The 17,153-nt window shown below is 40.5% G+C and overlaps 1 protein-coding gene across 3 annotated transcripts in view; it reads left to right on the top strand.

Moving 5' to 3' along the window:
- Positions 1–17,153, top strand: part of ZFAT (zinc finger and AT-hook domain containing) — a 109,193-nt gene that overhangs the window by 18,749 nt on the left and 73,291 nt on the right. For all 3 annotated transcript variants that reach the window (XM_075415513.1, XM_075415514.1, XM_075415516.1), the window contains exon 3: positions 4,617–4,877. In XM_075415513.1, the coding sequence (XP_075271628.1) occupies positions 4,617–4,877 (261 nt within the window). The remainder of the gene's footprint in view (positions 1–4,616; positions 4,878–17,153) is intronic.

Below are 17,153 nucleotides of genomic sequence, written 5' to 3' on the forward strand. Positions count from 1 at the left end.
TTTATTTTAAGAATAAACTTTAAAAAATGTTGTTTAGGCCCTACTGCTCTGGAAGTCTGATTGTGGACCTCTATTTTTATATAGCATAATCCTAGACATGTAATGAGTGGGAACAATCATAGACCTCAGTAGAATCTGATTGAGATGTAGATATGTATATTGCTTAGCTAAACTTCTAGGTATTAGTTAAATATCATTCTGTGGTATAATAACATGAAGGCCTCATAAATGGAGATACTCTGTATTACTTATGTTCTGAATGTTTTTGAGACAATTGATTATGACATGGACTGATTAGGAGAAGCTTATGTGAATAATTCCCGTGAATGAACAGTGTAAAAATAGACATACAGTTTATTTCATTATTCTCTTTGAAGTGCTTTTTTAATGTGTTTGAGTATATAATTATATAGCATAGCACAAAAACATAGAATAGTTTGGGTTGGAAGGGATCTTAAAGATCATCCAGTTCCAACCCCCCTGCCATGGGCAGGGACACCTTCCACCAGACCATGTTGCTCAGAGCTCCATCCAACCTGGCCTTGAACACTTCCAGGGAGGGGGCAGCCACAGCTTCTCTGGGCAACCTGTGCCTGTGCCTCACCACCCTCACAATAAAGAATTTCTTTCTTATATGTAATCTAAATCTGTCCTCTTTCAGTTTAAAGCCCTTACCCCATGTCCTGTCACTCCATGCCCTTGTAAAAAGGAGCAAGGGAATGAAATGACTGTCATAAGCCTCAGAAGTTCTGGTGATACCTCAGGTGTCCATATTGGAGTCTTCATGTTTCTGTGTATGTTGCTACGAAGTGCTTGCCACAAAGCCTCTTTGAATGTTAGAGAACTACTGTAAATTCTCCTACTCATAGGCTTTTTTACAAATAGATGTAAATTTACACATTCTGTATATCGATTGCCACACCATTGGTAGTCACGGTGATAAGAACTACAATTTTGTAGGCTCTGGAAGAGAATCTGCCACCAGTCTTCTAAAGGAGCAGTTTTCACATTCCTACTTACAAGATTTGGTTTCAATTTCTGTCTTAATGTGAAAGTGTTGTTCTGTTTTTTATGAAGCTTATATGTAAACAGTTAAGAAGAAGCATACCTCTCTTTCCTGATTCTGCTTGATTTCTTTTCATTAGGTAGTCTGTTGATTACATTGCAAAGGAATGGAAAGAACATCATATACAGGGAATGTGGGAGCCGCATTCACTCTTCAAATCCTGGTGTTTAGTTATTTTATAGTACCCTGAGCAGTATCCACATCTGTATTCCTCATATGATGTTTGACACATTAGCAAACTGTGGCCTTTTTACAGGGTGACGTGAAGATAAATGTTGCTTGTTTGCTTGTTTTAATTGCATGTTAATTTCTTTAACTCAAGGCACTAAATACTGATTGCTGCAATTGATGGGTATTAAAATAACAGGAATGAACCCCTCTCTTTTTGACTGATAATTGACAAAACTACTCTTGCTGGAGTGCAGTGGCACAGAAATTCAGAACACTGCTGATGGAGGGTTGCAAAAAGCTATGTGAAAGGGTTGCTTTTATCCTATTCGTGATGAGGCTTTTTTTGTGTTCTTATTACATTGTATTTAAGCAGACAGGTACTCAGTCTCTCCTATAGCAAGACAGAATGCTTTCTTTTTCACTTGATGCTAATTACATGATTAGCTCAAAGCTACGGTCTCTGTATGTAGGTTTTTGTTCGTCTGGCATACTTAGGGAAATGTTGAACAAATTTTGAAGAAGATGCTGCCACCACCTCCTGTTCTCTTGCATCATCTTGCCTTAAGATTCCCCGAGGTCATTTATTTTTCCATATGCTCAAAGTCAACGAATTTAGTAAGGTCTTTTGACACATTTACTTGAAAATTAGCAGGGTTTGGTGTTTTTTTTGTTTGTTTGTTTTATATTCTCTCCTTTCATGAGTTTTCAGACTTTTACGTTGTCATTCTCAATTTGTCAGGCAGGAGGTAGGCTATTGGCTTGAAGAATATTTGATAAAAAGCTTTAGACAGCTCTGAACCTTCATTCTTAATATGCACTGGTATTGGTGAAAGTTTCTGGAATAAGAGCAGGAGAAATATAAGCCTCTCATAAGAGGCCCAGTTTATGTGTAGTACTGCCAGTCTGGTTTAGCTTTAAGAATCGCAAGATACTTTCAAGACTTTGGAACTGCAACAGTTGCTTAATTGCTGGGTACTTCTCTGTTATAACCCAGGAGATGTATTTCATACTTTCCTACCTGTGCTGTGCAAACCTCCGCCCAACAAACAAACAAAAATGAAACAAAGAAACAAAACCAACAGTAGAAGTATGAAATTCTGAGGAGAAGAATTTTATTTTTTATTTTTCACAGCTCTCAAGATTTGGAAATATTTTGATGTGAAAAAAACCCAAAACTTTAATGGACTTCTTTGCTGTGGCTACCGTAAGCTGAAACATACACAAGATTTAATTTGCTTGTGTTTTTTCTGAGCAGTTAAAACAGAGTTCTTGGTGAAATTTTTGCACATGCCAATCCTTTGTCTGATTCTGATATTACAAAGATGATGTCTGACAGGTGCTTCATACCTGTTCTATTTCACTTAGCACACGTTAATGCACATTATACCCCACTTTTTTTTTTTTCAATTACAACGACCGTGTCAAGCTCTTTTACCTTTTAATTCTTAAAGCTGGAATTCACTGCACGTAACTGAAGATTCTTAAACTGGCATCTTAGTCATCCTGGGATCTGGAGACAATTCAGGCCTTGTGTGATGTGAACTGCGCTCTGGAGAGTAGTTTCTCTGTTCCTTCAATGTAGAAGACAAATATTAACTAATTTGGGAGCTGAAGTGTCTAACATTAGATAAAATGAATCCTAAAAGCCTGGAAGAAGCCTTGACTGTCCTGTTTTTCCATAAACCATCAGGCAAGCCCTTTCAGATGCACACTGATTTTTCCTTCTCAGCACTGTGTATTTTTCTGCAGATACACACAGTAGGTCTGATACTTCACCAGATGAGCAGAGGGCTGGAGCACCTCTCCTGCATGGAAAGGCTGAGCAAGTTGGGGCTGTTCAGCCTGGAGAAGAGAAGGCTCCAGGGAGACCTTAGAGTAGCCTTCCAGTACCTGAAGGGGGCTACAAGAAAGCTGGAGAGGGACTTTTTACAAGGGCATGGAGTGATAGGACAAGGGATAATGGCTTTAAAGTGAAAGAGGGTAGATTTAGATTGGATATGAGGAGGAAATTCTTTAGTCTGAGGGTGGTGAGGCACTGAACCAGGTCGTGCAGAGAAGCTGTGGCTGCCCCCTCCCTGGCAGTGTTCAAGGCCCGGCTGGATGGGGCTTTGAGCAACCTGGTCTGGTGGAAGGTGTCCCTGCCCATGGCAGGAGTCTTGGAACTGGATGATCTTTAAGGTCCCTTCCAACCCAAACCATTCTATGGTTCGATGTGTACTCAGGCTTAAAAAGATCATTTAAATGCTACCATGCTTTGCTGTTTGTGAACTTAGTTTCTTGCAGAAGAGCAGCTTCAAAGTAAATAACTAAAATATTTGCAATAACAATCAGATAATTCCTTGAGAAGCACAACATAAGAACTGAAAAACAAGCAGACAACCCCCGAGATTAGCAAGAAGGATGGAGACCGATTCTCTTAATTCCATTAACCTCTTAGATGAAAACAGCTTATAGCTAGGATGAAATCTGAATCTGATCACTATGTGGAAAATTCCCCCTTCCCTCTGAGTATCTGCTTCTGTTGTCTAGACGTTTACTTGAGATCCAGTTGGTGTGGTCTATCTTCAGTGGTTACATCTGTGAGCAGGTGATAGCAAGATGGCTTCTGAAGTAACTACAGCAGTGATGAGAGAAATCTCATGCAAGAAATATGAGCGTGAAGTTTTTTCTGTTGTTATGTGTTTCTATGTTCACTACATTTCATTGGTTTTGTCAGTGTTTCCTCTGTAGAAATGTGGAGATGTAAAGTTAAGTTGTGGTTATTAAGATTTGTGTATGACTTCTGATTTTAATTATTTAAAATACTCATTAAGGAGATATTTTTTGCATGACTTCCAGAATTTATTTGTTGTCAACAATCTTTTATACCAATTTTTGGCTTGAAAGTGCTAATAGTAAAGAACCATGGGAATTATTAGTGTAATTTTTCATGTCATTAGAAGAACGAGCTTTTAGGTTTTAAAAGATAAATTGTTTGAGTACATCTTAGTGCTTAAGCAATTTCTTTAAGGGTGACTTAAATTAAAAGGATTTTTTGTAAAATGCCAGAACACAGCAGACCAACTTTGGAGAATATGCATGCTAATACAGTTATACGACAATTTAAAAGAGTGCTTGCAGGGTAATTTTTGTAAAACTGTGGCACTCTGACATCAGCCTATCTCAGTACCACAAAAGTTATCGCTTTGCAGCTAGCAGAAATGCCAACAAATGCCATTGCTTAAGAAGTTTATGTGAAGCTAACCTTTTTCTTAAGCTTTAGGGATAGAAGCTCTTGAATGTCATTTAATAGTCCTTCTTTCAACGATCAAATGGATATTAGGTAATTAGCTGTGGAATTTAATTATGGCTTCTTTGTAACTTGAACTTTCTTTACTAGAGCTTCTTGTAATGAAGAGGAAAAGGGGCAGACCAAAAGGGTCTACTAAGAAGTTTTGTGTGGATGAAGATGTGGCAGAAAATAACACTGTTCCAAGTGAAGAGCCTGCACCTGGGACAGAAGAAGGTCCGGAACTGGCTGAAGTCTCGCCAGGCAGCTTGGAATGTAGGAAATGCAATCGGAAGTTCTCCAACATGCGTCAGCTGAGGAAACATATCTGCATTATGGTTTTAAATGAAGGAGAGGAAGAAGGAGATGGAGGTAAGAAAATATCCAACAAAAGTATATGAAGCATGTTGTGAAACAGTGTGTTTCCATCCTTTACCCTGATTGGTAACAACTTGTAATTCCCAATGTGAATTTTAAATGGAATTGAACTGTTTGTTTCTTTTTCACATAAAAAGCGTGTTGAAGCAAAACTGAGAATAAAGTTAGACAAGGTCTTTTTACATTTTTTTTTTTTAAAGATCAAAATGCTTATTGCACTACTGATTGCCTTAAACTGCCTGAAAAGCTTCTTTTGCATAAGCAATTGTTCTGTTTCTCACAAAGAGATTACAGTTTTCCAGTGAGAAGTGGTATGGGCCACATACATATCACCTATAGATGAGGATGGATGATCCTGTAGAGGTGTTTCTGTTGTGTGACGTGTGAAACCTGAATTCTGTCCCATTCTTCTGATAGGTTTAAAGACTGCTTTTCTGGATGGCTTGTTTTACTGTATAAAATATAATGCCAAATTCCCCTCTTTTGTTTTATAAAATTTTATGTCTTTGGAGTATGAGAGTTCATTGTTTAAAGTTGGCTTTAAGATTGATTTGAATATATTCAGCCTCTCAAAGTTTTGAATTAGAATGGGCTAGAATATTTTCCATTGGAAGGGACCTACAGTGATCACCCAATCCAACTGCACTTCAGCATATTGTTATGGGCATTGCCCAAATGTCTCTTGGACACTGACAGGCATGGAGCATTGACCACCGTTCTAGGAAGCCAGTTTAACAAGAGAACAGTGAATATTCATATAGAATGGTATAGAATAGAGCAGAAGAGTTGGAAGGGACCTACAGGAGTCATCTAGTCCAACTGCCTGTTCAACTTTGCTCAAAGGTGAATGTCACATGCAGACAAAATAATACATTCGTCCAAGTTATGTAATTTTAAGTGAGTTTTGTGTTTATGTTAGTCAGGTTTCTGCTTTTGCTATAATTGCTTAGCATGATATCCTGTTGATTCTACTTGTAGACAAAATTTGCCACTGATTTTTCTCCAGTTTTCTATTACCCTTTTATGTCCAGTCTGTCATTATGGTACACAACTATATGACTGTTTACTTTCGATGAGATGTAAAATTTAACTTCTGTGGCAAAGAATAATTAAAATGGGCTTAGAATATGTTGACAGAGCACAGAAACTTTTTCTTTGATAGATTACCTCATTATTTTTTTGCAATCATCAGTGGCAGGATTTTTCAACTGTGTATAGTGACTTTCACTCCAGCTGTCTCACCTCTGACATAGCAAGTGTCCGTGCCCTTTGCTCTTTGTATGTGCTGAGAATCACAGAATCACAGAATGGTAGGGGTTGGAAGGGACCTCTGTGGGTCATCTAGTCCAACCCTCCTGCCGAAGCAGGGTCACCTACAGCAGGCTGCAGAGGACCTCATCCAGGCAGGCCTTGAATATCTCCAGAAAAGGAGACTCCACAACCTCCCTGGGCAGCCTGTTCCAGTGCTCCATCATCCTCAGAGTGACAAAGTTCCTCCTCACGTTCAGACGGAACTTCCTGTGCTTAAGTTTGTGCCTGTTGCCCCTTGTCCTAAATGTACGATGAGTACGATGCTAACATTTTTATTATTTTTGCAAAGTTGCCTTTTCTAATGTCCTTTTAAAATAAAATCACAGATTAGAGTATAAACTGAAATTAACTGTTCTTGACCTGCTAGCTAATTAGAGCTCCTAGATCTTACCTAGATCTGTTTTGCTACAAAACACACTGGCAGATTTTTCAAAGTAAATTGCTCAGCCTTTTCCTTCTTTTAAAAAGAAAACTGCCGCAATTTTGGGTGGATGGAACATTTTTTATTTATTCTCTGGCAAAAGCAAAGCAATCAAGCAAAATAAGTAATTCTTGAGCAGCAAATAACGAGGGCTTCCAGTTGTTGGTGATTAATGCAGCTAGAATGTCTCTAGTCCAAAGCTGCCTACCTTGACTGCAAGCTGTGAAGGTATTGGGGACTGGTTTTGTCATGAAGGGATAATTCTTCCTTGGAACTGGGAAATTTAGTCTTCAGCCATCTGCTGATTACTGTCCCATCACAGTAAAACATGTGATTTCTGGCTTTACTATATGAACTGCTTTGGGACAACTTTTCAGTTTCTGAATACGTAGCTAAAAGTAGCATGCGCATTATTGTTATTGTGTAAGAAAATGTGATTACATTGAGTAGCTCAAAACTTTCTGAGAAGTGGATAAGAACAATATGGTCTATGCCTAGTATTGTTTGTCATACTTATGTTGCTTTACCAGCTCAGAAAACATGTTCTTTAAAATTTGAACTGTTGAAGTGTGAAATGTCATCAGACTGAAATGTCGTCATGAGGAAGGTTTTGAGGATGATTGCTGAACCTTCTACGTGAACAAAAAAGTCTAAAATGGAAAAGGCAAGCAAATAATTATAAATGTACTTTTTATCTGCTCATGTAATTTCATGAGGACCTGTTCATAATTTAAAAATAAAAATATTTGGACAAATGCACCAAGTTTCTTAGTTGTTGACAGTCCCTGAGCTAGAGGTTTCACCCCTATCGTTGGCAACTGAAAGCTGTTAAACCCTTAATTTATCTAAGTGGGTTACAAATCTGTCTGGTTTCTAGTTTTCAGTATGTTCTGTGTTAATGAGTTTAAGAGCATTACTGCATATTTTGTGAAATAGTGGTGCTTTTGATTGTTTCTTAAACCTGAGGCTGCTCATTTCATTGGGTGCCTTCTTGCTCTATAACTCTGGGGAATGGTGAATGATAATACTGTATCAACCTCTTGCATAAGTCTTGCGAGGAACGGCTGAGAGAGCTGGGGCTATTTTGTCTGGAGAAGAGGAGGCTGAGGGGGGACCTTATTGCTCTCTACAACTACGTGAAAGGAGGTTGTAGTGAGGCAGATGTTGGTCTCTTCTCCCAAGTAACTAGAGATAGGATGAGAGGCAATGGCCTCAGGTTGCATCAGGGGAAGTTTAGATGGATGTTAGGAAAAATTTCTTTACTGAATGAGTGGTCAGGCATTGGAACAGGCTGCCCAGGGAGGTGGTGGAGTCACCATTCCTGGAAGTGTTCAAGAAACGTGTAGATGTGGCACTTTGGGGCATGATTTAGTAGGCATGGTGGTGTTGGGTTGACAGTTGGACTTGATGAGCTTAGAGATCTTTTCTAACCTCTGATTCTATGATAAGGTTCATAATTTAGAAATCTTCATATTTGCGAGAAGAATATTCTTTTCCTGTATGAGTCTTCAGCAACAGACTAACTAGACTATATGGAAATTGCATAGGCAGCTGGTCAGTCTTAGTATTCTCCTCAGCAGCTCTGCTGTAACTGTTTTGAGATGGAGGACCAGGATTACAAGTGACGTTCAAGACACAAGAGCACTTCTGGTTTACATTGTGGCATTAATTTTTCATATGTCTTTTCTGTTATCTTTTTTGGGTCATTCCTCAGATGATGTTTGCTTTTCTGACTGCCGCTGAGTATTGAACTCATGTTTTCTGGGAACTATTTAGACAGCCAGCCAGATATTTCCTGTATTGTAAAAGTCAGTTTAGAGCCCATTGTTTTATCAGTAAATTTTTTTGCTTTAGGTGCTTTGCTTTGCATTTGTTGTCACTATAGGTGGGAGTCTGTTCCAAACCAGCACTTGTCTGCGTGTATGTGTTTATGCATTAGGTTTTCTAAGCTTTAATTATAATCAGCAAAGATCAGCTCAGTACTTCAGGGGAGCCTGTGGAGCGACACAGGGCTAGCTGAATTGCTCGTGGGCTCCGTTGATTGTATTAACTAGAGCTCTGTCTATAATGGCAATTTAGAAATGTAGCTTGTGGGCGCCTTAATATGGTTTAATTCCAGTTTATTCTGTCACCAGTTACTGACTGTTGAGAGAGCTTTCTCTAACTTCATTGTCATGAAGTGGTGTTGAATCTAAATGTATCATACACAGATAGTGGTGTAGCTGTCTCAGCACAGAGTACTGCAGGTATTACACCAGGTGTTTATTTTGTGTGTGTGTGTATCATGTTCAACAAATATTTTAGTTATTTGAGCAATGTGGTTGAAGCCAACATTTTCTAGAGTAAACTATTCCTGAGACAAAAACTTACTGAAATCACACTTATTTTGGTGTATACGCGAAGAAGAAACTTCTAATTTCGTGAGATTTCTCCTTGCTGAAGTTCTTAGAGCTGGGTGGAGAATTTTACTGAGGGTCTTTGAACCTTCCAGAGTTACAATATCTTCTTTCTTGTTTCAAACACAATAGTTCAGAGCAGATGGCTAAAAATCATGAGGAGCTCTGACTGCAGGTTCTTCTCCCATGGTGTTTGACCTCTTGCTTAACACATACAGAATGGTTTTTTTGGGTTTCCCCCCCCCTTTTTAGCCACGTCTTTTCCATCTTGAAATTACTTTTATCTGTTCTTTTGATGCTTCTGTGATTTATCTGTAGTATTTTTTTACTCCCTTCTCGTGTTTTTAACTTCTTGCAAAGTTTAGCACCCTGTGGACATCTGATTAATAATCAAGTATGTTTTCTCTTTGCACTGGGTCTGGCTAGGATGGAGTTAATTTTCTTTGTAGCAGCTCCTATGATGATGCGGCGTTTTAGATTTGTGACCAAAATAATGCTGATAACACACTGATGTTTTAGCTGTTGCTAAAATATGCTAAACATAGAAATACTGGAAAGGTATATATTGATGTTCTGTGTGATATTCTTTATTGAGAGAAACATAATATATGTAATGAGCTGAAGTTGAAATATTAGGAAGGGTTTCCAAGTAATAAAATGTTTTGCCGTCTTTTATAGATCGACAAGGGAAGTGCTGAAATCTGTATCACACTGGACGTTTAAAATTACAATGAATAAATCACTAGAAAACTGTGTTGAAACTGCAGTATGTATTGGTCAGAGGAAAAGCTGCAGGATGTAATAGGCCTCTGGTGTTCTTTGCTTCTGTGTTCAGTGATCCACACTGACCTTTCAGAGATCGGTGTCTCACTGATAGTTCTCCCACTCTTTCAGGAGTCACCAGGCCTTACTGGTTACTGACATCCTCTGTGTGTCTAATTTAATCCTTTGATGCTGTTTTGGTTTGGTCTGGATAAATGCCAGGTCCCCACCAAAACCGCTCTATCACTCCCCCTCCTCAACTGGACAGGGGAGAGGAAATATGATGAAAGGCTCGAGGGTCGAGATAAGGGCAGGGAGAGATCACTCACCAACTACTGTCATGGACAAAACAGATTGAAGTTGGAGAGAAAAAAAAAGTTTTATTTATCGCCAATCAAATCAGAGTAGGATAATGAGAAAGGTGTTTTAAGATTTTGTTCTTTCTCCCACCCCTCCCTTCTTCCCAGGCTCAACTTCAGTCTCGTTTTTCTACCTTCTCCCCCTCACCTGAGCAGCGCAGGGGGACTGGGAATGGGGGTTACGGTCAGTTCATCACACGTTGTCTCTGCAGCTCCTTCTTCCTCAGGGGGAGGACTCCTCACACTCTTCCCCTGCCCCAGCGTGAGGCCCATCTCATGGGAGACAGTTCTTCACAAACTTCTCCAATGTGAGTCCTTCCCATGGGCTGCAGTTCTTCACAAACTGCCCCAGTGTGGGTCCTTCCCTGGGGTGCAGTCCTTCAGGAACAGGCTGCTCCAGCGTGGGTCCCCCATGGGGTTTGCCCTGCCAGCAAACCTGCTCTAGCCTGGGCTTCTTTCTCTCTCTCTCCACGGGTCCGCAGGTCCTGGCAGGAGCCTACTCCAGCATGGGCTTCCCATGGGGTCACAGCCTCCTTCAGGCATCCACCTGCTCCTGCGTGGGGTCCCTTCCACGGGCTACAGGTGGGTATCTGCTCCACAGTGGACCTCCATGGGCTGCAGGGGCGCAGCCTGTCTCACCATGGTCTTTCATCACAGACTGCAGGGTAATCTCTGCTCTGGTGCCTGCAGCACCTCCTCCCCCCCCTTCTTCACTGACCATGGTGTCTGTAGGGTTGTTTCTCTCACATCATCTCACTCCTCTCTCTGGCCTGCTGTTTCACTGCAGGTTTTTTCCTCCTCTTAAATATGTTATCCCAGAGGTGCTACCACCATTGCTGATGGGCTTGGGCTTGGCCTTGGCCAGCGGCGGGTCCGTCTTAGAGCCAGCTGGCACTGGCTTTATCAGACATGAGGGAAGCTTCTCTCAGCTTCTCACAGAAGCCACCTTTATAGCCCCCCTGCTACCAAAACCTTGCCACGTGAACCCACAACAGATGCATAATGGTTGCCTTCACTTTGTGGGCCCATTCACTAATACACCAAGAAAAAAGTGTGTTAATTTTTTGCACAGAATTAAAAAATGTCCATTGTGCTTACAAATCCCCCACATACATGCATAGTAAATACATTTTTTTAGTAGAGGGCTTATTTGCCTAAGAAAGTTGCTGTGATTTAAGCAGAGCTATGTGTACACCTGTTTCTGTTTTTATTTGGTTAATCCAAATTGACGGTTTTGGCTGATGGTTTGGATCTGGCTGCCTGGAGGTACTGCCATCCATTCTTTTTGTCCTAAGATGAAATTAGGAGAGTTGAGAATCTTCCTGAACAGCCACATGTCTTCACTGTGTCTGCTCCCAGCCAGAAAATGGAGCAGCTTCATCCCATGCTGCTGAGATGGGATGGGTTTGGGCATTTTGGCTGTTGCTGGATTGGACCTGTTCCCCAGCAGCTGCCTCTGAACTCACTTGTTTTGAGAGACAGGCAACAGGTAATTATTTTAACCACCGTCCCTCTCCCACACTGCAGCATGCCTGAATCTCTGGCAGATAAGAGAGAGGGCATTTGGTGGCTGGGGAATGGGTTTTGGGTGGCAGATGGATTACAGCAGTGCATAGCCCAGATTCTCTTCTCTTCTCTGGCGTGAACCTTTTATTCCTGGTGAATTAGGAGCCTGCGTAATTCTTAAAGATTACACTTTTGGCCTTAGTTTGAATTTTTTTTGCCACTAGATGGATTCTAATTGAAATGAATTCTTTCTGCGAGTAGCATGTCAGTCTCTGCAGGAGAATGAATTGCTTGTGTTGAATTTGAATGGCCAGTTTACTTTTTTTTTTTTTCTTTTCCCCAAGCTCCTCACTTGCTACTATGAAATACCAGCATCTTTTAGGGAATAAAATATAATAATTTGAACGAAGAGTAGTTTAAAAACATGCCAGTTGGGGATCTTTAGCTGTGCCTGCAAAATGTCGTGCATCCAATTGCAAATGCACAGAGCAGTACCTTCAATTAATGACTCAAATGGAATCATGGGATGGAGGAACAATCTAGTTCGATGGGACTCTGAAAGCAGCGATTCATTCAGAGCGGACGGTCGCTTTACGCATCAGCACAGACACGGCCATTCCTTAAACGCGTTAGAAGGCGCAGGCACAGCGTTGTCTTTCTTGCAGAAACAGAGGCGGGCATTTACAATGCCTGTCGCTAGATAGAGAAGGTCAGTTTATTCGTCTGTTGAATCAAAGTGCCAGCTGACAAAGTGCTAAGCTGACTGCTTAGCAAGGGAGAGGCAAAATGAGGCAGTTTGTCTAAATAAATCTGTTTAGGAGCAAGAAAAGACCCTTGCCGCTTGGTTTAGGAGAAAATGGAGTGTCTGCAACTGAGAACAGCTAAACAAATTTTCTCCATCTTAAAATCCCTTACAAGTGTTTCTTTAATACAGATGAATTGTCCTAGTTGTGAGAGACAAAACACTTGACTCTTGTCGCGTTAAAGGGGGGGGTAAGGGGAGTCTGATATTCAACTTGCCTGCCAGAGCCCTTCCAAGGACTTTCACTGAAACAGTTTCGCGAAGTTGAAACAATAGGTAATTTATTCAAATGACAGTTATCACAGATTCGGAATTGCCGTTGATAAATGCACTGTCTACAAAAGTTGAGCTCAAAGTAATAGTTTAGCGCTTTAGTTAACCATGTGTTCCCGGGGATACGTCTGACAAAGTCAGAGGCGCGACTCTTACCAAAAGGGCGTCCCTTCTTGGGGCGGGAAGAGAGGTTCAGGCCCGTCGACCCGTCCGTCAGGTGAAGTTCTCGCTTGGCTCCTCCTCCCAAAGAGAGTTTTCAAGTGCCAATTTTTATATGTTTGGAAATCTTTTGGCGAGGTGGGACTAAGTCAATTATTGTGTATCGATTGGCTCTTGGCATGGAATGTCGTGTTGTCAGAAGCAGGACTCGGAGCGGGCATCTTGGTACGTGTATTCGGGGGCCATCTGTGCTTTGTCCAAAGCAATCTCTGAAGCAATCTCTGGCTGTGCAGCCTCCACGTTGCCCCACAGATCACTTGGTTTACAGTGATGGGCTATCCCCCCTTACTTTTGTCTGATAAGATAAGCAGCAGTTATTTACTTCCTTTGTTAGCTCTTCGGCTCTTGACGCCTCAGTCCGTTTGTCTTTTGTCTTGCATTGGACAAGTCCAGCAAGGCCATCGATTACAACTCTCTACTCCACAATAGTAACAATTAAGTAATTTTTTCCAGGAAGACAACTAAATTACTGATGACATGGTCCCCATATTATGGAAAGGAAGCTTGAGCCCTGTCATCAAAGTTGAAGCTCCCATTTCTCATTAAAACATGCTTTTGTCTCCCTCTTTATCCTTTCATAAAGCGCACACTCTAGTTCAGATTTCTTGGTGTAGAGAGACTTCAGGAAGAAAGCAGCTGTCGTGGAGTGAGAAGATTTTTGTGTTTTGGTGGTTTGATGGAGAGTGTTGGTTTTGTGTTTTGGTTTTTTTTTTAAGTCTCTTTCAGGTTACACACAGACTATAAAATAGTTATGTCTGTAGAAAAAAGTATTGGCAACGTGTGCAGCCTCAGCTCCTTATCAACAAATTGCTTCTGGAAGATGCTTGTTTCTCTCAGAAGGTGGAAGAATGGGGATACTGCCGTCAACATGCCTCAGATCAGTGAATAAATTTTGACATTTAAGTATCCGAACTTCACTTGGCCACTCTGTAGAGAGGAGAAAATTGTTTTTTCAGGTATGAGTGTTGAAAATGCTCATACAAATTTTCAGCACTAATTGAAAATATATGATCAGTAAATGAATTATGTTTTTCCTCTGTCTTATTTTTGGCCAATGTATGTGTGGACTTTTTTTGTATGAACAGGATTTGCATAGCACTTAGTACATTCCTCGCATATTCCTCGGGACAATCCCAAGCATGAACACAGGCTGGGCAGAGAGTAGATTGAGAGCAGCGCTGAGGAGAAGGACTTGGGGATGCTGGTGGTTGAGAAACTCAACATGACCTGGTAATGTGTGCTCACAGCCCAAAAAGCCAAATGTATCCTTGGGCTGCATCAAGAGAAGCATGGCCAGCAGGTCCAGGGAGGTGATTCTGCCCCTTTACTCCACTCTTGTGACATCCCACCAGCAGTACTGCATTTAGCTCTGGAGCTCTCAGCACAGGAAGGACGTGGACCTGTTGGAGCAGGGCCACAGGAGGGCCACGAAAATGACCAGAGGGCTGGAAAACCTCTCCTATAAGGAAAGGCTGAGAGAGCTGGGGCTGTTCAGCCTGGAGAAGAGAAGGCTGCGAGGAGACCTTATTGCAGCCTTCCAGGGCTTGAAGGGAGCCTACAAGAAAGCTGGAGAGGGACTGTTAACAAGGGCATGGAGTGATAGGACGAGGGGTAATGGTTTTAAACTGAAATAGGGTAGATTCAGATTAGATATAAGGAGAAATTTTTTTATAGTGAGGATGGTGAGGCACTTGACTGGGTTGCCCAGAGAAGCTGTGGCTGCTCTCTCCCTGGAGGTGTTCAAGGCCAGGTTCGACAGGGCTCTGAGCAACCTGGTCTAGTGGAAGGTGTCAGTGCCCATGGCAGGGGGATTGGAACTGGATGATCTTTAAGGTCCGCTTCCAACCCAAACCTTTCTATGGTCTTTGCAGATGCTGAATGCGGTCCTGTTACTTGCTGGACATTCTCAGCTCATATTGAGAAGGTGCAATTTCAGATTCAGTTCTTTGTTAGAAGTACTTACTTGCTTTGGGTTTATGAAAAAAATATTTTTGTGTGGGCGTAATTTTCGTATTTAGTGCTTAGCATTGTGTACAAGATTTCTGTGCATGTGAAATAGCAACATTTTAATAAAAAAATATTTTTATTTTGCAATTCTCTGTTATTTTAAAATCTTTCTTTAAATAGCATTTTTAGAATTCTCTTTTGAAAGCAGGGAGTCGTAGTCAATTAGTTTATCGTAACAGGTTTGTTCTTTTCCATAGCTTTTACCCTTGGTCGAATTGAAGGAACTAGGAAAAGGAGTTGCCTGATAGAGGCACTTTGAGAAAGAAAGACAGCATGAAATATTTGTTTGCTTGTTACTGTGGTAATAGTAGTTAGTTACTCGTTATTTCGAACACTAACAGAGTCAACTCTGTGATTCATCCTTTTCTTCCTTTTCTATTTTTTAGTAGAATTCCGATATTCCATAGAGTTACAGGTTAACATGAAAGGTGTGAAAAGGCAATAAACTGTTTTTGTCTCTTGCTTTCAACCACTTCATTCCCTCATTAACCTGACTAACTCTTACTTTGTAGTGGTTAGAAAAGAGGATTCAGGAATGGAGTGCTTGGATTTTACTCATATGCCTGCTAGGAATTTGTAGTGTGATTCCAAGTGAAATTAGATAATTCTGTTGTCCTAACCACAGCTTTCCCTTCAATCTATGGCTCTGGAGTTTTGTTACCTAAAACATGCAAAAAGTGACTTTTGAGTTTTGTCCACAGCCTAAGGAAAACACAGTTTAATATGTAGTTTACATTCTTTTTGCATTCTGATTCTTTATGACATGACTTTCTTCTGTTGGTTGCCTGGTCCTACTGTGAAGTTTGTGACGATTCATTTTAGTATTGATAATCAACTAACGAAAGGTGTTTCATAAAGGAAATGTTGGAAAATGTGTTTGTTTCCTCCCACCCCCATTGATCCCACCAAAAGAAAACACTGCACAGTTTCTGGTCAAAGCGGATTTTTTTATATTGAAAGTGTTGCTTTTTATATTGAAGTGTTGCTGTGAAATGGTCGTGTTAGAGTTACTTGGTTTCAATATCAGTCAGTAATTTACAACTATATTAAGGAGTTAAATGGGGACATAATGAGACCCCTTTATACCTATAAAGCAGCAATATTTTCCAAAATCGTGGAAACCTACAGAGAAAAAGGTAGTTGGGAAGAGGCATATATCAAGGAATGTATTGAATGAAATTGAAGAAATCATTATCAGGCACTGAAAAGCAGGGGGCTGTCAAGGCACCCTTTAACACCTTGTTCCATTAAGGTAAGAGCACGAGAGACAGATTTGTTTGAATCTCAGCTGAATATTGACAAAACTTTACTGAAATTACAACACAGCCATTTCCACGTGGCATATCTTCCCACTGCTTTTGCTATTAAATGCCGTAAACAACTCTAGACATGCTGCAGCTTTGCTGTTGCTGGTTTTTATTTATATATTGTTTCCCTATCTCAGTAGAGCAGCTACAGCCGTTATGAATACACATTGAATGACTTATTCTGGAGATTGTGTCAGCTGCTTTTATATTCAGCAATAAAAAATCCAGAATTTACTGGGTTCATTTATAATTTTCTTTCTTCGATCAGCTTTGCTTTCCTTAGGCATTACCTCTGAAACATTTGCATAATGCCTTAATTTCCCAAGGAAGTTTTCTCTGGCCTGCATTTTCTGCCACTTTATCTAATATAAAGAACCCTTGTTGGTATAAACTTGCAGCCGTCTGTTTTCATTCTTCATGATGCTAATTCTTTATGTGTAAGCATTTTATTTTATTTTATTTTTAGAGTTTCGTTGAGAAATCCCTCAAGAAATAGCTTCAAGGAGCAACTTGGCTGATTACTGATTATTGATTCTTATTTCCGACGAGTGCTGTGAATACAACTATTTCATTGCTTTCTAGTTAACAGGTCCAAAAGTTATCCAATGTAAGAGCCTGAAGGCATTCTGAGCAGCAACAGATAGGGGAGAATGTAGAAGTGCAGGTCTTCAAAATGAAGTTACGTGTCAGGAGTTAAGTTGAACCAAAGAACTGTTTTGAACCTTAATTCTTCTTGAATTTACATCGAAAATGAAAAGTATGTTTCTGGCTGTTGACTCGAGGTAGCAATGGGGAACAAAAGCCTAATCCAGAGAGACTGTTGGAGGACTTTCCTGTAGTGCTAGGAGAAGTAAATCCTAAAATCATCAGTACTGTTACGTATGGAAAAGAAAAATATTGTTCATTA

Source organism: Opisthocomus hoazin, chromosome 3, assembly GCF_030867145.1.
Source record: "Opisthocomus hoazin isolate bOpiHoa1 chromosome 3, bOpiHoa1.hap1, whole genome shotgun sequence".
Classification (NCBI taxonomy): domain Eukaryota; kingdom Metazoa; phylum Chordata; class Aves; order Opisthocomiformes; family Opisthocomidae; genus Opisthocomus; species Opisthocomus hoazin.